The following is a 22,773-nucleotide window of genomic DNA, read 5'->3' as shown; positions in this document are numbered from 1 at the left end:
CAGGTAATTAATACTGTCAACAAAACTCTTAATCCTAGTCCTAATGCACGATCGTTTGACAACATTCAAAATCAATTGCACATGATCAAAGCACTGATTATGTTTCCGCAAATCTAAGAAGAACCGGGGATTGAGTTCACGTAAGTTACGTATATAAACGTCACTGTAAATATATCATTGTAGGCCTAATCGATGGTAACATTAGTTGTTGTATTTGTTATTGAGCACTACATCTCAGTTGATGAAAATACTTTTTATTTAAGTTAAAAGAATGAACTTTTTTCATTATCATGTGTCATGGATGTTCAATTTCAATACTAACTGTTTAACAATATCTATATCTTTATGTAAAAATCCAAGATGGCCGTACGTACGTCTTTCGGCCATTTTGTATTTACCATTTAAGATTCAAGAAGGTCATGTAAGACGATAGATATAATTCATAATGGATGACAGATTCCATAAACTCGTTCAAGGGCTGAGACAAGAAACACGTGCTCTTTCACGTTTTCAACAATTGTAATACGTCACCGTAACAATACAATGACGTCACGTCGAAAGTTCAATCATGCCACCTGAGCATTGTCTTGCAATGATGTAACGTCTATATTAGTCACATTCAATAAATTAAATTTATTTTTTCAACATTCATGAGGTCATAACAACATTGGCCTCAGGGCATATTCCATGAATCGCTATGTCCATTGATGTTATGATCTCATGCAAGTTGAAAAAAAAAAAAAAAACAATTTCATTACTTTTATTTACAATATGATTATTTTCTATCTTATCTGTTAAAGCCCGAAATGATAAGCATTAATAAGCATTTTACATGTTTTATCTGGTAGTAACGTCAAAGAGAGAACATCCGTTTCACTGGAAAATTTCAGACAATTCTTGGTATGTCCTAGCAAACGTCATAAACGCCATAACAACAACACACCAAATGTAGTTCCAACTACGACACTTATTCTACGAGATTTTTGGGTTGATTGTTATGTTTTGAACATTTAGGAGACCGTTACAACATTGAATTTATGTAAATATACCATTGATCGTGTTTATTTAAAATAACACGATAATAAACGTGGTCCCCGGCATTACTACACACTGTGATGAGGCCAATGAAAAATGAATACAGTTTTCGCCAATGTTTTCAAGCATATTGAATGTAAATATTATTAAGAGGGTAAATCAGTACAAAAGGAAAATAGATGTAACCATTCACCCCTTCGGAGTGAGACAAGGAGGTAAAAGATTTTATCATTCTTCCGAAAATGCAGCATAGATTCTCCCCGGCTTTGTTCCTGTTCATCATGTCTTCAATTTGAGGTTGATCAGGAAGACAAAATGGCCGTTTGTTTTATAATTGCAGTCAGTCATCTTGGATTTCGGCAGTTATAAAATTAAGTCTCTCTCTATATTTGTTTCGAGAGCGAACATGAATGTTAGAAATATTTCTCGAATGTGATTATTCGGTCTTTTCGGCATATTTGATTCTGAAGCTGACTGTGCACACAAAATTGCCGTCCAATCGACTCTTTGTTTGGCTTTGAGACTGATGGGGAGAAAACCAAATAGGCGACAAACGGCTAAATTGGGTTTTAAAAATTCGGGCTTATAATGAAAACCATGCCTTCTCAGAAATTACTGGAATAGTCCTTTTCTAATTTCATTTCCATATTGGCATTATTTCGATGTGTGAATCCATGGTTGATATTCGTTTTCCTTTACCCTTGGGAAAATATAGATTTCATGCCTCAGCATTGCGGATACCCACGGTTGATTGCATTACGCTAAGCTACACTGATACCCACGGTTGGCCAGCATTTGGGTGATTTCACCTTTTTTTCACATTTCATATGCATTTGGTGTCATATAAAGTATATTAACTGTCTGTATTCCATCGTGCCACCTGCAACGCTTTAAGCTAGAGCAACACGTCCTCCTCAGCTATGTGGACTCACAAGGTTATAAAGGGTCGATTTACTGTTTATTCCGATCAAGTGATATCACCTAGTCATTCAAGTAATATCTTAGAATACTAACTAAATGGGAATGCATTACCCCCCCCCCCCCCCCCCCCCCCCCCCTAAAAAGGGGACGACAAATCGATGTGCTGTTATGAGTCTTATCAAGCGATATAACTGCGAGATCATTCAAGACTTTATATCAGTGCGTACAAACCCGACTTGGTATAGGTTGGGTTTCTTATGTTTTTAGAATGGAAAATGTTAAACCTAAATTAAAAATAGCTTAGATCTAAATTAAGAAGTATTCTCTGATGTTTTATATCAGTGTTTGTTTGGAATTTACAGGTTAGGAACAGGAGTGGTCTTTTTATATTACACCATGGACGAAGAAGATATTCATGAATCTTCTGATCAATCTTCGAGGTCGATGATTGCCCACACAAAAACTGGAGACACAGAACGATCTCAGAAAAACACCATGATGCCGTCATTTTTTAACAATGAATTTGGAGATTCTTCCACGGAGAATCATCAGGAAAATGACGTTGAGGTGTCCAATCTTTCCGAGGTTCCAATTAAAGATGTACACCTTGGCCTAGTTATTGAAAAACCTATATTGGAGAAAACGTTTTTAGATGCAGCACTTATGGGGTTAAAATTACTGAAAAAGGATGACGCGCTGTGTGACGTTACTTTAGTTGTGGAGGGAATGAAGCTCAAATGCCATAAAGTGGTTCTTGCATTATTTTCGGAATATTTCCAGACAATGTTCACAACAGAAATGAAAGAAGCAGACCAGAGTGAGATTCATTTTGACTGGATTTAGAGGTAAAACTATACAAAAGATGATCGCGTTCATTTACAAAGGTTTCGACGGGTTCAACGTTACTGATGCAAGAGAACTGTTGGAGGCTTCTATTTTTTTCAGAGTAGAGTCCCTGAGGTACTTATGCGAAAAGGCACTCTCTTTGATATTAGATGTTCGAAATGTAAAAACATTTTGGAGGGCTGCCAAACGTTTCCAGGAGTGTCATAGTCTTCGCAAATCATGCGAAGAATATTTGCTGTTTCATTTCAGTAGTCTTAAGGAAGAAGACATATCGCATTTAGACAAGGACGAGCTTGTATTTCTCATATCTAATCCCAGTCTGCGTGTGTCAAATGAAGATAAAGTTTATCAAGCTGTAAGGATATGGTTTGAATATGGCGGACACTGCCGTAAACAGTACCTCAACGAGATATTCCAACATGTCAGATTACCCTTTATATCAAATGAGAATTTACACTGGCTTTAGTGATACTTTTAGATTTTTTAAAGAACACTCTATGCAGCCATTTGTTGAAGAAGCACAGACGTATCAAAATAAACTAAGTCGGCAGATGGAAGAATCATCCATCAGGATGAGGCTTCGTCAACACTATAACATGGAAAAGGTACTTTTAGTTATTGGATTCAAGCAGCGAATCACATGTACTAATCCAAGTATGTGGGTCTGGCGTTTTGATTACAGGCGATGGTACACATTGCGTTCATCTTCATGCAAGCTGGGGAATGGCTATGCCACATGTAGATATGGGAAAAGTGAAGTTTTTTTCTGTGGAGGTCAAGGTAAGAGGACTTTTCTGAAATTCGACGGGTTGACTGATACGATACTGCCGTGTACACAAATGATTACGGCTCGTATGAGCCACTGTATGGCATGTGTTGGCGACTCGATATATGTTCTTGGTGGCAATGGCTTCCAATTCGAAAAGAAGCATGCCTGTCTAGTAGAAGATAAACTGGAGAGCGTTGAGGTATGGCGGCCATCAGATGCCACGTGGCAACAATGTGGCCATATCATGTCCCCTGTATCTGGAGCAACGTCCTGTATTTCTGGAAGCTTGATTCTCCTCTACGGAGGATACATAAACCAAAATGACAAAGAGCATTCAAACTTGGCACAGTTTTATGACACAAAAACAAACACATGTGGACACCTTCAAGCCAATCTGCCTCTCAAGTTCCAAAACTTGAAGTCTGCAAATGTTTCAGGTGTGACATATATTCTTGCCAACAACAATATATTTGAAAGTGAATGCAAAGACAAGTTAGAATATAACAAGGTTCAATCCCTGCGGGAAAAATGTGATACCCATAGCTTTGCAAAGCATTCTTTCGCAATGACGAATGACGAGAAATATCTTTATATCTTAAAGGAATGTTACAACAGACCAATACCGATTTATGATGACACCTCTTGGGATCTGCGCCAATATAATATCGCAACACATTTGGTGGAAAATGCTTCCAAGAATATTCGATTTTTTAAATCTGACGTTTCTATGCATACGTTGGTGGTGGGAAAGTCTATACTGCACGAAAAGTCTGTTGTGGTACCTAATTCTGAAGGATTTCTTACCTGATATTATGACAGATTTGTGTGTTTGAGGCATCGAGGTATCTTCTTATAGAAAACTTGTTAAGTATACCATCTTTTTAAGCATTGATGTCATTTTTTTTTAGTTTCATCGGGGTATGAAACAAATTTTGTTTGCAAACTGTATGAATCCGCTACGCGGATTCTTACAGAAGTTTGCAAACAAAATTTGTTTCATACCCCGATGAAACTAAAAAATAATTGACATCATCGCTTATAATTAATTTTTGAAAACGATTTTCTAATTTAAAACATGTTTTATGTACAATTTTTCTGGTTTTAAATGGGATTCTTTTTCTCAAATCAATACGCAACGTCAATTGTCGTATTGTGACGTCACATTTTTCGCGCCATTCTCGGAATTTCGTTCATAGAAGAATGAAAAGAATTTTTCGACCAATCACATTTGAGTATTTACCATGAAAACAAAGAAATTAATTATATTGAAGTACGGTTGAAATATCGCCCCGTGAACAGTCAATGCCTATGTAGTAGCTGGTGATCACCTAGCTTAACAACATATAATAATTATTCAGGAGTCCCGCCGCGTGTTATTCTACACAATTGGGGAAAATGTATTTGCCCAAGGTCACAACCACGACAGCACAGGACTTTCCATGATCTGAGTTTCCTGAGAGCCACAAACTGCCACAGGTATGGATCGTAACACACATTGGATCCTCAACAAAGGTCCTTTAGAGCTATGCTTGGCCGACTGCCATATCTTAGCCTTTCGAAAACAAATATTATCTAATTGCATAATTTCACTGATATGAGCTAGGTTAATAACGCGGATGATATGAAACATTATTTGAATATATGCAAGTTATAGATCCCTTCCTTTCAGTTTGAAAAACGATGGTGTATTTATTTCATTTCAGCTATAAAATTTGACAATACACTGTATTACACGTTTGTTTCCTCGGACGTAATAGTTAAATAATGTTAATCTGAAGCCGTGATATTACGTTTTTTGAATGCTTTGATGGGTTCCCTAAGTTATTATATTACGCTATAACATTATTACATTACAATATTATTACATTTGCTGTAAAATACGCCCTGTCAATATGTTTTCATCATCCATAGGCATAGGCAGAGTAAAGATTATCCTCGATATGTACTACATGTATATGCAGAAAGTTTTTAGCTTCCGTTCGAGATCCTCGGAAAATCGTTCGAATACTTGCGTAAATTTTTTTTTTATAAAATTCGATATTTTTCACATTTTGTCGCATTTTTTAATTACATTTATCAATTTAACATTCTCAAATTACCTTCAGGTAACGTTCTGTGGGACGGAAACGCCTTTAATTTCAAATTAGTTTTTGCAAGGAGCTGTCTGATTGGTTCGGTAAAATCGATGAGCCAATCAGACAGCTCATTGCAAAAACTAATTTGAAATCAAAAGCACTTCCGTCTCACAGAACAGACGACCTCTGCTTCAGAAATATACGGAGATAAACGTATGTCTTTTTACCAGTAAAACACACGTGGCTTATGTTTGGGACGTTACCTAAAGGTAAGTTGAGAAAGTTGAATTGCTAAATGGAACTACAAAATACGACAAAATGTGAAAAATATCGAATTTTCTAATTTCCGAGGATCTCGAACAGAAGCTGAATACCTTTCTGTATACTGTACATATCGAGGAAAATTTCAACTCTGATGTTCATTACCAGATACAGGTGCCTATGCATAATCAGTTATCAATGTTCAATTTAATTAAGAAAACATAAATGTAAATCGTTCCGTACAATATGACATGGGTGACAGACCATAACATACTAGTGAGTGAACAGCTTATTTCTAGTCAGTATGTGTGCTTCAGTAGTAAATAAACAACCTTGCAGTGCTCGTCCATATGTTGATGTTGTCACTTAAATAAATCCAAGAGTGTAATAATAGTCTTTATTGCCATTTCACTTAGAAGTTTATGACATACGCACGCTGAAAGTAAAACATGGCTTCCCTGTCAATTATATGCAATATAATAAAAAGTTTGTAGTACATGTCTTTTGGTAAACATTGATTATTTGGTGTACATTTGAAATCGTACTATCCAGACGTGTGATGATCAACTGTAAAGCCATTCTTACGTTTGTGTGTTTACACCACATATGCTTCACATTGTACACTGGTTTGTTTATTTTAAAGTCCCAAGTCAATGCATTGACTATTCATGACGTTTCCTGATGGCACCTGTTCGGTATACCACGTGCCTTATTTGTGGTGTCCCGTGGTCATGGTGATCACGAGGATGACGACAAACTAACGTCGGAACTGTTGCATGATGGACTACATAGTCACTGACACTTCCCATAAGTGTCCTGCGTACTTTGCCAATGCCACGACATCCGGTTACAATCATTTGTGCGTTACAGTCTTCTGCCGCCTGTATGATGCCACGGCCGGGTTGTGAAGCGTGGATACTTTGTACCGTCCCCTGTACCTGTTAATCAGAAAAAACTTACTTAAGTATAATATTTAATATCTTTTGTGTAGTTTCTTCCGTCATTGGTATGGTTGTTGGTGATGATAATAGTCATAACTGTATTGGTTGGCCAACGTTTTATTATGGTTAACAGACATAGTAAACATACAAACATATTACAGTACATTTCGTTTCTATGCAATTTAAAAGATTTCAAATTAGATATAATTTGACATCAAGCGTAAGCGAAATAGTTGAAATTAACACTTATTTTTAACAGGTAAATTTAACAGGTTAAATCAAAACTATGTAGTACAGTACATGAACGTCCGTCATTGGTATTGTTGGTGTTGGTGATGATAAGAGTCATAACTGTATTGGTTGGCCAACGTTTTATTATGGTAAACATACATAGTAAACATATTAACAGTACACAAGTAGTAGTGATATATATGACGTCATAGTCGCACCTTATTAGATAATACAATTATTTTATTTTTAAATTCCTATGTCAAGCAGTACGATTAATGATTTATACGAAGTGACTATACCAGCATCATGGTTGTATGAATGTTTCATAAGGGATGGATTCCATCCATGTTATACGTCATAGGTAATACGTACGTCACATATATCACGTGACTTTGTGATATTTTGAATTGAGTAAGTGGACTACTAATGACACTGTTCAACATAAAGGAAACGACCGAAACAACATCTATATAAAAACATGTATTTACCTACTGCATGTAAACATACGAATGAACATTTATATACGAAAATATCATTCGTTATTAACATCTGAATGTTGCTGCTTTCTTTTATGTATTATCACTGATGGAACTCGTTATTTTAGAGAAGGAATGAAAATGGAACCAAACTTTTCCAATGCACAAAGTCATGTGACATGTTAATAACGATATTAGATACGAATATTCATTTCATGTTTTATACTATACATATATAAGGATATAGTTTTGTTATATTCGTTTGCGTTTTAAACATCATCAGATACAAAAAGAGGTCTTAGTTTACGAAAGTCGTGTACAAACTTTGTAGGTTAGGTTTTGTCAAGAATGTTTACATGTGGACTGGACCCCGATATTACCAAGAAGTTTAGGACATCAGGGGGATGCCGTACACACCAACTATGTTCGCTTACTTCGGCATCCTTTAGGAGCTGTCCATATCCCTCCAGTGTCTCCTTAAGTTTAGCTTTCTCCTCCTCCAGAATTTTGTGAATAGTTTGGGAATCATGCGCTTTAGAAAGAAAACAAAATACTCCGTAAAGCAAGTGATAACGGTCAAATCTGTCGTAGCGACCACCTGAACTGAGCGACCCCTCTCATATGTAACCATAATTTTACCTCCTAACGTTATTCGATATACTTATTACCACCTGTTATATGTGACTTTTTATTGCCGCAGTTGGAAGGTCACATATGACGGGTTTGTTCATAGCAAAACAACCCCACAATTTGTATTCACTACTATTGCTTGTAATGCGATAAACACAAACGATCACATAAAGGATCCAATAATCAGACGGATACATGCTTATAGTTTTCCTTAATATCTGTCTGAGTAAACGAATATACGACGGCCAATATACGCCTGGACAATATTCACATAGGCAATCGATGTTTGTCCGAGGTTTACAGAAAAACGTGGTCGAAAAACCTGCATATGCAGTTGTTTTCTGTCCAGTGTCGGACCGATTTTATCGTTCAGAGACTTTGCTTTGCTTTTTGTTTATTTTGCCAGCACAGTTTTGGCCCATAACCGCCTTGGTACTTTTCGAGCTTTGCTCAGGTAATTAACATACCATTTGCTAATTCCCGACCGCCTGATGAAGCACAGGTGGCGCATTGAGACAGCCCACTTGACCTTGTAACCTTAGGTGTTATGTGTGGGTGAAGCCATAAGGTACAAAGGTTAAGGGGAGGAGACATGCATATAGCCGGATTCAAAGAATGAAAGGTTGGGCAACCTTGATTGTCGATCACAGGAAAACACTACATGCAGTCAAATTAAAGTAGACGAAGAATTGAATGGTGCATCCCTGAACTCAGTGGGCCACCTCTGTGCTTCATCAGGCAGTCGGGATTTATCAAATGATATGTAGCAAAGCTCGAAAAGTGCCAAGGCGGTTACGGGCAACACTGCGTTGAAATATGCCCAACACTGTGCTAAAAACAACTGCATATGCAGTTTTTCGACGATGCATTTTAGGAAACTGCAGACAAACATAAAGTGCTTATGCGTATTTATAGAGGCGTGGGCCATCGTACGAATACCCTTTATTTTTGGTCAATCTAATCAAAATCGAGTTCCTCATTCTCTCTTACGTTACACGAACATCTAACAACATCGCATAAGGAGTCACGTTCTGATGACCTTTGTGATATGTTTATTTCACTTCCGGGGCAAATTTTAATCAATTGTCAATTTTTCGATGCCATCGAAACAAACCATTTGGTCACAACATGCATCTGAAGCAAACCTTTTCGGCACAGCATGTACATAGCTATGCTTCGCGGGACGAAATGACAGATTTTGCAAGCTATGCACTGACGTCGTGCTAGTTCGCACATACAAAATTCACTTGCTAGATTCTGGAAGTAGTCATTTGATTGCTTAATCCAAAAGATCAACCTGACGTGATCCCTTATGGGATGTTGTTAGATAATCATGTAACGGAGTGAGAATGAGGATCTCGATTTTAAATTCCGTTATTTGAAGTAAAAACCGTGGATATTGTATTCGTAGTTATTTTGGCAGACTGAAAAATAGTTCACAATCTGATTTATATCGGATAAGAAGATTAATTGGCACATCCACATTACCTGATGTAAAAGAATTTACAGAAACTAGTATACCAGAGGTCCGAGGTTTGATCCTTAGCGGAGGTATTTCAATAAATGTAATTTATCATGCTTTCTGTTAGATACACGTGTATACAATGAGACGTAAAGGAAAATTGTACTGATACACGACGGCTGCACTACTCTATACTGAGTGTATACTGAAGTGGCAAGCGACACCTTGAACTTACGGACTTGAATCATTATGATCAATTCCCATGAATTTATCTTATCAGTCAAAACCGCTTCTTTATTGCAACACGTAGGTAATTTTTGTACCATTGCCAGTCCATCGATGCCGCTCCATTGCTGTCACACTATCATGTCCATACCATAGCTTTCTAGCTGTGGATACAGTATCCCTATGTACGTATTATATGTTGTGGGGACGCAGAAACTCAAAATGGATAAATGAATATGCATGTGTTGTACTGTGCCGTTTGTTTAATGTCAACACTGCCCATCTAGTCACCAATACGGATACTATCAGTGGCAGTGGAGCTTCACGATCAATAACACGTGTCAGTCGTCCAGTATACACCCTGCCGAAGTCATTACCCTTATTTATTTACCAATATAATCACCATGGTATTGCCACTCTACCTATATACCATTATCTCCAAGGTAACATCCCAATTAATGCTCCTCCTGTGTCTCGTGGTTTTAGTATCAGTCAGTCATAGATGGTTTCAACGGAAAATGTTCACTATTGTTCGCGACCTTTGGTGGATTCATTGTGTCTGGGTTATAAATAATAAACGACTGCAAAGCTGTCCATGGTATATGTTATCGATCTAAATTGTGATACATTAATATTGTAGCTTATAACAAAATAATTGCTTTTGAAAATGGTGATAGTGTAGATAAAGATCGCTGTTGCGAATACAAAACATATATTTTAGATGAAATATCGGAAAATGATAAAGTTACATCAGTGCTAAATCCTGGAACGATTCAACATACCGTAACATTGATAGTGACACGCTTACCTTTGTACCATTCCGTTTTGTGTAGAGACTCGGGCGGACCTACCACATGCACCATCACTATGTTAAACTTCGGGTTGTGGATCTCATCCATGTAATCTATAGTGAAAAGAAATCAGAACCATATGTTGGATATAAATGGCATTATTGCAAATAACATTGTCTCTAGTAATAGCTTTCCGAAACACAAGCCTGTGTTGTTCTTGTAGTTTCCATATATTTCCAATTAGTAGATGGAATTTGCAAATGGGTTCTGTTTAAGCATTATCCGAAAAATACGTTTCCTCGTATAACATGAAGCCTATTTGTAAGTCTGATGGATGTTTGCTTTCAATATTATTTCTCATACAGAAACATTAACTGTTGTGTTCACGAAGAAAACATAATCTCTAAGAATCGACCTAATCCGAAGAGTTTTGATGTTTTGTCAGCCTTATAAATTCTGATATAGGTAAGTCGGCAAGGGTTTTTTTTATATACAATGTACAGATAAAACCTTCAAATTAGTTGCTACCTAGCTAGTCCTAACCAGTACCCTGGAATAGGAAATTACCGAACGAAATATATTGATCATTACTTTTAAACTGACATAAAGAGGTATTATATCGCGTGTTAATGGATGGTGTTTTGGATATTGAAGATAGATAATGCTGAATATGCCAATGCAATCGTCCCCTTTCTATACTGTAATGCAATTCCCGTACACAGAACATGGCTACAATTAACACTGACCTGTGTTTAATTAGAGCATGTTTGTCTCAGCGTCGTCTGTATATCCGTGTGTGTAGTGATTACCTCTCATAAGTTGTGTAAGAGAGGTTTAACACAAGCTATACAATCCTAACGTATTTCTTCATAATAAAATTGTCAGAGATTACATATAACTTGTAACTACGCATTGCATAATGTTCATTTTCACTGGATTTCTTTTTAATAATTAATGCAGACCATTATTTCCAAGTTTGTTGTCGCTGTGATGTAATACCAATGATTTTCTGTACTCGCCTTGTCTAACTTATATTGCGAAACAGAAATTCATTATTTATTTGGTCTGAGAGAGGATGTTATTTATTGTATTGACATTACAAAAAGTGTAATATAATGCTGTATACCTCACTATGTAAACTTCAGTGTAGCTGCGCTCCAACAGTGTTATTCTTAGACAGTCTTCACTACAACGGTAATTTTCGGAGAGAGGAAGTTAATTTTGGTATTGACATTGCAAAATAAACTATGATATAATGCTTTATTCCCACACTATGTAACAGTCTAGTATAGAGGAGCCCCAACAGTGTTTTCCTAGACAGTTTTCTCTACAACGGTAATTTTTTGAGAGGGGGAGTTATTTACGGTATCGGTAGTAATTCTCCCGACCTGTCACACTAAAGCTATGTACACAACCCAGTTAGAGATTGAAATCAACAGTCACAATATTCTTCAGCTGAAGACTTATGTATCAAGTCAGCATGTTAGATTTCAAGCGCATCTCAAGTAATTTATGATACTATACTTACACTTGAAGGCAAATTTAGCATGTTCACTTCCGTCCATAGCAATCACCACATTGACTGTATCCTCCATGATGTCTGTACACTAAAGTCTACGTCGTGTCTCTAGTGAACGCTGTACTCCAACCAACGATGTATATTACTCAGGCTTTCGCTGGGTAAATTACAGAGACTATTACTGCCGTACTACTACTAACAAACCAAGTTCACGAGGATGTTAGTACTTCATTGGGCGATCGTCTGCTCATGTGATATGCGAATTTTTTTTACGTGCAGCACGTCAGGAAATATGTAAATTGTTATGTATTTATAATAGGCATGTGAGTTGTTTACCCTGTCATAGCGTTGATGTAAACCTTCCTGCTTCAAGCGAACCAATTAATTTGTCACATACAGCGGTATGTAAATTCGTCGTCCAATAAAAGGGACATCATGTACAGGAATCTCGTACAGTAAAATATGATAAAGAACGCGTGCGTATTCGTACGTGTCTTTCACAATAGAATATTTTCATATCAGTATGATTGTTTTTTTTTCTAACTGAGGTAGTTGTCTAACAGATTGATAATCGAGATAATAAAACAATTATAATAATTCACAATATGGTCATTTTATCAATTGATTCAAAAACAAGGGAGGCATTCCGGAATACATGTAGAAACGCAAGAAAAATATAAAGGTGGAAATAAAACCTTTGACGTTACAAATGGGAAGACACTTGAAGGATAATGGACACCTTTATCTCCGATTGGTATAAAAATACGGATATGGTACTGTAGTTATCGAGGTGATACCCCCATGGTGAACATTATCGAACGCATCTTCGCAATCCAAGTGTACATCCTCCATTTGCGTTATTTATTGTGTAAATGGTGCCTACCATGATAATTTGATTAAACTATAGACTGACTACTACAATGATACAGATTATTCATAAAGATATAAAAAAAACTTTACGATAATTTATACGTGTAATGCAGATCATATATAAAATAAACTATAGGTTTACAAATAATCATCTCTATCAAAATATATAAAACAGATTATTTATAAACCATATATATATATAATATAATGTATATATACTGACAGCTTAATATCTTAACTTATACATATAATTCAGATTATGAACATATTACCGAAAATGTTCAGACATTTGACCATACCATATTTGATACAGCGCTTGTCAGTAAAGGGGACGTACCATTAAACGAGAGACCCGTAAACTTTTTAAACGTGTGATTCACGTGTTACCCAACGTACAATCATTAGAGAATATTATCGTACTTACAACAGCCAGCAGGTGGCCGTACGGTTGTTGTTACTAATTAAAGCTGTCTATGTCTCGCCCTTACAGCAATGTTGATGTTGTTTATCAGCACAATCTACGCGAAAACATTCTACTCAATTGCAATATAACGTCGACTGCCTTCTATAACTTTTTAAAGCTCATTTTTTCCAGGTCAGAAAAAAACATATATATAGTTCGTTGCACCTAGCACTATCATCACATTGACAAATACAGAGTAGCTAATCTGATCAGTCACAGTACACTGGAAGACTAACCTTCCATTTATACATTTCTAAACCCCGCAATAAATTTGGTATAACACATTGAGAATTCAACCGTCAGTTGCTTATCATATTATGAAACTTGATAGTGATAAGCAACTGACGGTTGAATTCTCAATATGTTATAGCAAATATATCGTTACAAAATTGTGACAACCTTTTAGCGAAATAGATTGTTATACGTAATCAAAACATGATATCTTTACGGAAAGTCGACTTTGATGTCATCTCATGCTATTCTATTTCTGAATAAGGTAGTTAAATAGGAAGCTAATTTTACCATCACTATCGCGATTCATGGAATATGTCCAGAAGCTATTGTTATTATGACCTCATGAATGTTGAAAAATCAAATAACGGTAAAATAGAGCATTTTAAATTATCTTAACAGTTGCCATGTCCATGTGATAGCATTGTATTGTTCGGGCTTTAAACCATTGTTTTATTCCCTGAAACAGTGGTGGTGTCCATGTGATTTATAAATGTTTTATAAAAGTTTAAAAATACTGTCAAAAATAAAGCAATTTACTACATGAACACTCGTTTTTGAATTGTTATGAGCGTCCCTCGTGTGTTCCAACACCAAACTTATGACATAAAATACCCAAGCAAGACCGTAAATTCGCATTAAAGATTTATAGAAAACACTGGTGAAAGTGGAAAACCATTTATTCGGTCATTATTAGTCGATATATCAACACCATAATACAACTTAACAATAAGATTTCAACATACACATCTGTATTCGTAAAATGCCACAAATCCTTCAAAAAGCCACAGATCACTTTAAGTTTTTCTTTCCTTTTTTTCACTCGTTATTATCTTTTCTTTTTTTTTAATTCTTGTCTTATTATGAGACATCCTGAGGGATTTCGATGTCATTGTCTTTTCGGTACATATGACGCAATATATTTCATCGGTGTGTTATTAACTATATAAATATATCACATACGTTACGACCATTGTATGATATTATGATATGGCGTAACTGTTTATTGAACCAGTCTTTCCCCAATCTGGATTAGTGATTTTCACACTCAAACCGTAAGATGTACACAGCTAACTTCTCGTTAAGCTCTATCTCCGTTTACTGTTTCCCACTGGAATTCCCTTGGTGGTTCCCGCAACACAAATATGTGGAGTGAGTCACATTCGCGGAATACCGAGTGAATAACTGAAGCTGAAAACGATGTCGGTGTGTGGATTTGTTGATGAATGTGTACAGTGAACGTGATCAACTACTGTTTCCTGATCTAGAACATGAACATAAGAAAGATTTCCTTAACGAAGCAAGATTACAATAGTAAGCCATGACTTAGTTAAATTGCGTTTACCTGTCTGCCATGCGTTAAGGGGCGTTTCATATTTTGAATATGAAGCAATGCAGTTTTGCCAATGGAGCCGCTCTTAACATAACACGTTAACCATATATAAGCAATGCAGCAAAGTGAGATTAGAACTGCTTTATATTGCATCCATTATTGTTCATCGTGTATGGTAAATCATGTCCCGTATCATTAAAGTAATCGGAACTAGATAGCAGACAGTTTTTTTGATTACAGCTAGCTGGTTATATTCGCGGTCAATGAATATAATGCGTAAATAAATACCCAACGATTAGTTTCAAATACACACAAATGCAGAGAAGCGTTAACTGCAGTATGCATTCGGCACACCTCGTCATATTCTGCTATCCTTTATGAAGCAGGGTAGTGGAATCTGCCGAGATGTGCCGAATACCGCAGAATACTTACAAGGCGGTGTTGCGCGAAATCTAATACCTGCGAATGATATCAAATTTGGGCAATAGCAAAATATTAGCCCGTGAAATTTAACAACTAGACAGGTTATAATTTTTAAATGAAATCTATGGTTCTATTGATACGTCCAGTGATGTTACGATATGTTCTAAACATGGTATTTTATTGCACAATATATTTTCCACTAGAAAGTATAATTCCATTAGTAAAACAAATACACCAGTACTAGCCTCGTCTGTTAAAAAACCCAATACATGATCGATTATATATAATCATTAAATATATCTTTAAAGAGGCTTGCCCGCAGAGAGATCAGAAAAATTGGCTATTAGAAAAAGATTGTTTTACACATGACAGATTGACACAGTGATAACTTCAAAGGCAGCGGCGATTTACAAAGAAGATTTGCCGTTATATTCCATACATTTCCTTCTCAAGTTGAGTTTTAAAGCGTCTTTTAAATACATACTTTGTAATTGTTTTCAAGAAATAAAGTCGGAAAGCCTCTAATTTTGTCACATAGAAACATGTACTGAAGTTTATTTAGTGATCGGAGATGTGCCGTTTACCGGTCCGTCTGCGGGTAAGCCTCTTTAATTAATTATATCTATAATTAATCATATACGTAACCAATAATACATATATAATCAATATATTAGGTTTGGTTAATAGACAGACGAGGCTATTACTTGTGCCAGTTTCTTATAGTAATGTTACAATATACACATATATCTGTTTATCTATATTAATTATGCCAGTCTTCACAGTATAAATGTGAGATGATTTTCGGAATAAACGATAAAATGCATTATACGCCAAGCCAATCAATGTATAGGCGTACACCCTTAATTCTCCTTTGTCCCGGCTAAATATGTCTGGTAATGTACATATGTGTTATATGATTACAATACACCATTCAATACATAACATACTACTGTAAAAACACATAACGTATTAATGTAACTTTGCTTCTAAAACCACAGGGGCTTGGTTTCGGGATTTTGAGTAACATATTTGTATAAGGTTTCAGAATATATATGAATGCTTAGTTTATAGTTTTGTGATTGTTACTGATGTCATATGTCACTGAAAACTTGTAACCGAGCCCCTGTGCATTAACTATCTTGATTTGTCGAAGAATATGAGACTATTTGCTTTTTTGTCCATGTTTGTGATCCTCGTCTGGATGTCGACAAACCATTGTCGGGACTGTTGAATGGTGTACAATGTAGTCACTGACGCTGCCCATCAGTGTTCTCCGGAGTTTACCGAGTCCTCGACATCCAGTCACAATCATCTTGGCTTGGCATTCCTCAGCGGCCTGTATGATACCTGCACCAGGTTTTTCAGAGTGGATGCTTTTGACAGTGCCCTCTATCTGCATGTCATATTGACAAGAAGGAAATAGCATATTATTATATTAGTACAAACAAACAACATTCAGTGATTGTTTTCAACCGATGTAACGTACACATAGTGTCATATTGCCAGTGTTGAATTAAATTATGTTATTCAATTCAAAGTTTGTATATGCATGAATAATGCACAATGACATCTTCTTCGTAATATATCTTTTTTTTTTTTGCATTCAACGACGATATCAAGTAGAATCTCTACAATCCGGAGCTCTCTACAAACCGGTCTTATTCTGTGGTCCCAAAGGTGTCCGGTTTAGACAGAGTGCACTGTAGTGGTGTAGTGTGTACTTTAACGATATCAGATATACCTTATTGCTAAATACATACCAGTGTTTATCCGACTGATATTTTTTCAAAGAATGCAACTGCTTGATATATCAAAATTAATTTTGTGAAATTCTACAGTTTCTTTTATTTTCAAAAATGTTTTTCATAATGGACGTGTATTTTGTAAATCAAATAAGTATTATACAAAAGACAAAAGATATTAACACCTTTCCAACACAAATTGAGAGTTATATAATGTACCCGGTAGATACAGTAGATGTAAGAATGCTTAGGTTAAGGGACTACGGTAAATTCGAAATAGGTCGCAAGAAATGTCAGATAAAAAATGGGGAAGTAGAATAGACCCTCAATGAAATAAATTTCATAATTATCAATATTGGACTTATGTATATGTTATGAGCCGTGTTAGTATTCAAATGAACTAAATCATGATATACAGGTCACAGTAAACCTTGGGGACTTAAGACCATCAGCAGTGTCTGCCGTTCGCCAACATACAGGTTACAGTAAACCTTGGGGACTAAAGTCCACCAGCAGTGTCTACCACATGGTAATATACAGGTTACAGTAAACCGTGGGGAATAAAGTCTAACAGCAGTGTCTACCAAACGGTAACATACAGGTTACAGTAAACCTCGGGGACTAAAGTCCACCAGCAGTGTCTACCACATGGTAACATACAGGTTACAGTAAACCGCGGGGAATAAAGTCTACCAGCAGTGTCTACCACATGGTAACATACAGGTTACAGTAAACAGTGGGGACTAAAGTCTACCAGCAGTGTCTACCACATGGTAACATACAGGTTACAGTAAACAGTGGGGACTAAAGTCCACCAGCAGTGTCTACCACATGGTAACATACAGGTTACAGTAAACCGCGGGGAATAAAGTCTACCAGCAGTGTCTACCACATGGTAACATACAGGTTACAGTAAACAGTGGGGACTAAAGTCCACCAGCAGTGTCTACCACATGGTAACATACAGGTTACAGTAAACCGCGGGGAATAAAGTCCACCAGCAGTGTCTACCACATGGTAACATACAGGTTACAGTAAACCTTAGGGACTAAAGTCCACCAGAAGTGTCTACCACATGGTAACATACAGGTTACAGTAAACCTTAGAGACTGAAGTTTAGAAGAAGTGTCTACCACATAGTAATATACAGGTTGCGGCAAACCTTGGGGACTCAAGTCCAGTAGCATTGTCTAACATTTGAATATATCAATACTAAAATTCAACGTTTTTTCTGCAGTTTTACTAGTGTAGCTCTGTATTTGATAATGCTGGAGGCAAGGGGAACAACTCCTATAAAATCATTTTAGTAACATCTTAGTGTTACACAAGAGTACAAGTCATGTAACAGTCATGTAAGTTTATCAATATTTCGAGTCATTAAATCAAGCTTAAATCATAAGTTTTGCGTATTTTTGTTAGGTCACAAGCAACTGAATGACGTGATATATGTGAAGTCTTCATATCTAAATGGCGAGGAGAAGAAAGTATACACGGAGAAAGCAAAAGGAAAAGTTATTATTTGGTAGGTTGTAATTGACTTAGGTTTGGACAGCTTTGAATAACAACGATGAATATTGACAGAATTCCATTAAATAGTATTATTCCAAGCAAGATTATTTTCCTATGAGGACAATTCATTTGTCATATTTCAAATGCTACACGAATTTCGTGACTATGTGTGTAATATAATGCAATAACTAGATAAGCAATCAATATTACGCTTCTTCAGGGATTCAAATCGCTAAATGTTAAGGTGTGACGTACCCCGGCAGCCTGCAGAAGTTCACCGAACACCTTCAGTTTGTCTCTTATTCTTTCCTTTTCCTCCTCAATAAGATTTTTCAGGAGTATTGTGTCGTACCCATGCGGAGATGCTGTTCAATAAGATAATAAGATATTATAGTAATCTAACTGATGATAAAATACTGAAAAAGTCGTAAGGCATTTATTAGGCGAAACACACTTTATGACATTTTTGTAAGCAAATGTCGCCAGTTAATGGTGAAAGCAATGGAATGTTGCGTTAAGCTATGTTGCCAAGCGTATAGCGTAATTGGAATATTTCCCATCCTTTTCATGAAGTAGCTTAAACTGATTCGTCATCGTTAGTAACAATAACTGTAATCAATATATATTCCTATTCAATATCAAACTCAGCTCGTGCGTATTTTGGAATGCCAATATTTGTCATGAACCAGTCGAGAGAGTTCGGCGAATTCTGTGATAAGCGTGAATTGCATTTCGGTATTAAAGGTATTAAAGGAATACAAGTATATGTGATATACATAATATTGTATACACATTATAACAGCTGTATCAATATCGTCGTAACAACTACATTAACGTCCGAAAAACAAACAAACGTTTCATCAGTACTAATTTTATCGAAAGCCAAAACATCAGGCCTGTGCATCGCAATGGGACCATTAAATACCTGACCTCTTAGGTATATACAAAACTTATCAGTGTGACTAAACAAGTTCTCATTTCTGTTCTAAACTTACATTGTAATTCTGTTAGTAGATGCACCAACAGTAAATGATGCGTCTTTTTATATACCATTAGGTTTATACCATAAGGTTTATACCATTTGACCTACTATACCAACCATTAGGTTTATACCATGTGGCCTACTATACCTACCATTAGGTTTATACCATGTGGCCTACTATACCAACCATTAGGTTTATACCATTTGACCTATTATACCTACCATTAGGTTTATACCATGATGTGTATCCCCTTTGACCTACTTTACCTACCATTAGGTTCATACCATGTGGCCTACTATTCCTACCATTAGGTTTATATAATTAGGTTTAATCAATTTGACCTACTATACCTACCATTAGGTTTATATCATTTGACCCATCATTAGGTTATATCATTTGACCTACTTTACCTACCATTAGGTTAATACCATGTGGCCTAATATACCTACCATTAGGTTTATATAATTAGGTTAATACTGTTTGGCCTACTTAACATACCATTAGGTTTATACCATGTTGCCTACTATACCTACCATTCATTATATTAGGTTTATACCATTTGACCTACCACTAGGTTTATACCATGTGGCCTACTATTCCTACCGTTAGGTTTAATCAATTTGACCTACTATATCTACCATTAGGTATATACCATTAGGTTTATACCATTTGGCCTATTAAACATACCATTAGGTTTATACCATTTGGCCTACTAAACATACCATTAGGTTTATACCATTTGGCCTACTAAACATACCATTAGGTTTATACCATTAGGTTTATACCATTTGGCCTACTAAACATACCATTAGGTTTATACCATTCCGCGTTGTGGACTGCACTTTCCATACTCATCACATGTACTAAGACAACGTGAAACTCCGGTCGATGAACGTTCTTCACGTACCCTGCAAAAGCAACATGAAATGGATTGTAGTTAATTCTGGATTGTGTTAAGGTTCCAGTTTCACGTTTACTTAAGGTCCTTTTACAACTCAAAAACTCAAAAAAAAATCAGTAATATTTTTCTACGAAAAAATATAACTTAAGGGATTTCTTTTAGTTAGGGAATATTACCGACGATTATAAGTTGCGATAACTTGTGTCCTACTCCTGTTGTTATATTTAACAATAAAATATGAATGGACTTTTGATGATAAGGACATATTGGACATTAGCGAGACGAGAAGAATTATCACTTTTATTGCGTCTTAAGAGTAGTAATATGACCCTACTAAGTTATCTTCCGGCTGAATACGATATTGTTTGAAAACATTGATGAGTTGAATAATGGTTTTTATTAACTGCATATTCAAAAAGATATCAGTGTTCAGAATAAAGTATAATATTATAATAAAGGATAATATTAATTATGCCACACATATTTTACTTTGCGTGTAGATGTAATCAGACCTTCAATATTAAGATACGTGGGCTATAACGACATAACAGTACAGGAATGTTGGTGTTATTGATTGCACACCGCAAGGTAGCAATATAATTGATTTGAAGCAGACCAGTCTCTCACAGGATCTAAGTGGTATGGACATCTCCATTACAGCTAAATAGACATGTGTTATAAGGCTCCAGAACAGGTGTTTATGTAATATTCAAAATAAGTTATTATTTTTCGAGTTCAATAAATTCCCATGTCACAAAACAAAATAATAATAGATTATATCATTAAAGCATTGGAAATGACCTATTATAAACATGCGAAAAGCAGAAAATATATTTACTAAATATAATCAGTGCATTCCATACAATGACAAATTTTTATTCAAGGTCACTATGGATGGAATTTTAAACAACTGTACTGGCTGGTAATCTAGTCAATTGTTTCTAGTCAATCGTGTATTTGAATGAATAAATGAACAGAAATGCGGCTATTACACGTGGTTTTGCATAATATGTTTCTCACTCTTGCTGAAACAAAAATTTCCCACCCTAGTTAGAGCCCAGTCAGATTCACATCACGAATTAACAGTGACATATTGCTCTGTTACCGCTAGTGATATTTGAGTTATCTGATGAAGTCGATAACAGCTTCGGCAATGAAAGTCACCAAGGGACGCTGTTGCTGCTCTGGCCACATTACCTGCCGATGCCCATACAGATAATTATAAATACAATCAATAAGAAATCATCCTGTATATTCAATATGGCTTATTACCTATTTATAACATCGCTATCTGTAGAGGGCTCTAGGCATACTGTGTTACTGGTAGAGTTATCTTGAATGGTAAATGGTAAATATCATAACCGTTCTGTTTTGTAACCAGCAGAGCACCCATGCCCCGACTGCATTCTTGAACAGCTGACGATCACATGGCCTGATGAATAATTAACTTAATGGAGGAACCCTATACAGCCTGTGACATTTACGTTAAATAATAATTCAGTATAAAAAGTTAATAGTCTTAAACTTCGAGTTTACAACTTACATAAAACATCCTAACAGGCTAGTATAAAGATTTATATATAGAATATCTTACACAATCATGTTCCATTGACCCCTCTATAACCTCTTGTTTACAAAGCACTATAGCCAAGCCTATACCAGAGCTACATAGCTTAGTTTGTATCAACTAAATGCATGCCATACTTACATTCGAATGCAAACTTGGCGAATTCACTCCCATCCATAGCAACCACAACATTGAAACGTTCTAACTCAGATTCGGCCATCTTTTGATAAATACTTGGCCCTCCCGTCAGTCAATGTTGGATTTCTGTGTACGTGATATATTCCAAGCAGACGAACGAAAGAAATAAACAACAGCGCTGTGTTGATATACACAGTGGAGCCCTGACCTGGTTTGAAGACGACGGTTTAACTTAATTTTAACACACTGGTTTTACATCAGTGATGTCGTTCTCCATGTTTATAAGCAGCCGATGCACCCTCGGTATGCAGAGGTTTCTGATTCTCACTTGCTATTTCACTAGGGACAGATCGATGTGGTGTACTTTCATTATAGCCCAGTCCTAGGTTGTGTATAGATTTTCCTTTCTCTAATGGGGATATAAATAGTAA

The 22,773-nt window shown here is 36.1% G+C and overlaps 3 protein-coding genes across 3 annotated transcripts; 1 reads left to right on the top strand and 2 right to left on the bottom strand.

Annotated features, from left to right (window-relative positions):
- The first annotated feature begins 34 nt into the window (after positions 1–34).
- Positions 35–4,529, top strand: LOC117332533. Its single transcript, XM_033891480.1, has 2 exons — positions 35–140; positions 2,319–4,529. The coding sequence occupies exon 2, from the start codon at positions 3,177–3,179 to the stop codon at positions 4,377–4,379; it is 1,203 nt and encodes a 400-aa protein (XP_033747371.1). The 5' UTR covers positions 35–140; positions 2,319–3,176; the 3' UTR covers positions 4,380–4,529.
- Positions 4,530–6,095: 1,566 nt separating this feature from the next.
- On the bottom strand, positions 6,096–12,485 carry LOC117332532 (universal stress protein Sll1388-like). Its single transcript, XM_033891479.1, has 4 exons — positions 12,192–12,485; positions 10,681–10,776; positions 7,990–8,087; positions 6,096–6,845 (listed from the first exon to the last, which is right to left on the bottom strand). The coding sequence occupies exons 1-4, from the start codon at positions 12,256–12,258 to the stop codon at positions 6,570–6,572; spliced, it is 537 nt and encodes a 178-aa protein (XP_033747370.1). The 5' UTR covers positions 12,259–12,485; the 3' UTR covers positions 6,096–6,569.
- A 1,923-nt stretch (positions 12,486–14,408) lies between these two features.
- On the bottom strand, positions 14,409–22,773 carry LOC117332531 (universal stress protein PHOS34-like). The gene is made up of 4 exons (XM_033891478.1): positions 22,346–22,773; positions 20,543–20,644; positions 19,009–19,118; positions 14,409–16,895 (listed from the first exon to the last, which is right to left on the bottom strand). Exons 1-4 carry the CDS (start codon positions 22,422–22,424, stop codon positions 16,665–16,667), a joined length of 522 nt encoding a protein of 173 aa, XP_033747369.1. The 5' UTR covers positions 22,425–22,773; the 3' UTR covers positions 14,409–16,664.

The sequence above is a fragment of the Pecten maximus genome, chromosome 8 (genome assembly GCF_902652985.1).
Source record: "Pecten maximus chromosome 8, xPecMax1.1, whole genome shotgun sequence".
Lineage (NCBI taxonomy): Eukaryota > Metazoa > Mollusca > Bivalvia > Pectinida > Pectinidae > Pecten > Pecten maximus.
The sequence above is the reverse complement of the archived record's forward strand: the minus strand, read 5'-3'. Positions and strand labels throughout refer to the sequence as shown.

What these genes read in the sequence shown, in the direction of transcription:
- LOC117332533 (XM_033891480.1), top strand. Translation starts at nt 3,177, where the DNA reads ATGGCGGACACTGCCGTAAACAGTACCTCAACGAGATATTCCAACATG.
- LOC117332532 (XM_033891479.1), bottom strand. Translation starts at nt 12,258, where the DNA reads ATGGAGGATACAGTCAATGTGGTGATTGCTATGGACGGAAGTGAACAT. An exon ending in TGCTAAATTTGCCTTCAAGT is followed by an intron (nt 10,777 to 12,191) that starts GTAAGTATAGTA and finishes TTTTCACTATAG; the next exon opens with ATTACATGGATGAGATCCAC. An exon ending in CAAAACGGAATGGTACAAAG is followed by an intron (nt 8,088 to 10,680) that starts GTAAGCGTGTCA and finishes TTCTTTCTAAAG; the next exon opens with CGCATGATTCCCAAACTATT.
- LOC117332531 (XM_033891478.1), bottom strand. Translation starts at nt 22,424, where the DNA reads ATGGCCGAATCTGAGTTAGAACGTTTCAATGTTGTGGTTGCTATGGAT. An exon ending in GGAATGGTATAAACCTAATG is followed by an intron (nt 19,119 to 20,542) that starts GTATGTTTAGTA and finishes CTTATTGAACAG; the next exon opens with CATCTCCGCATGGGTACGAC. An exon ending in AACTTCTGCAGGCTGCCGGG is followed by an intron (nt 16,896 to 19,008) that starts GTACGTCACACC and finishes TATGACATGCAG; the next exon opens with ATAGAGGGCACTGTCAAAAG.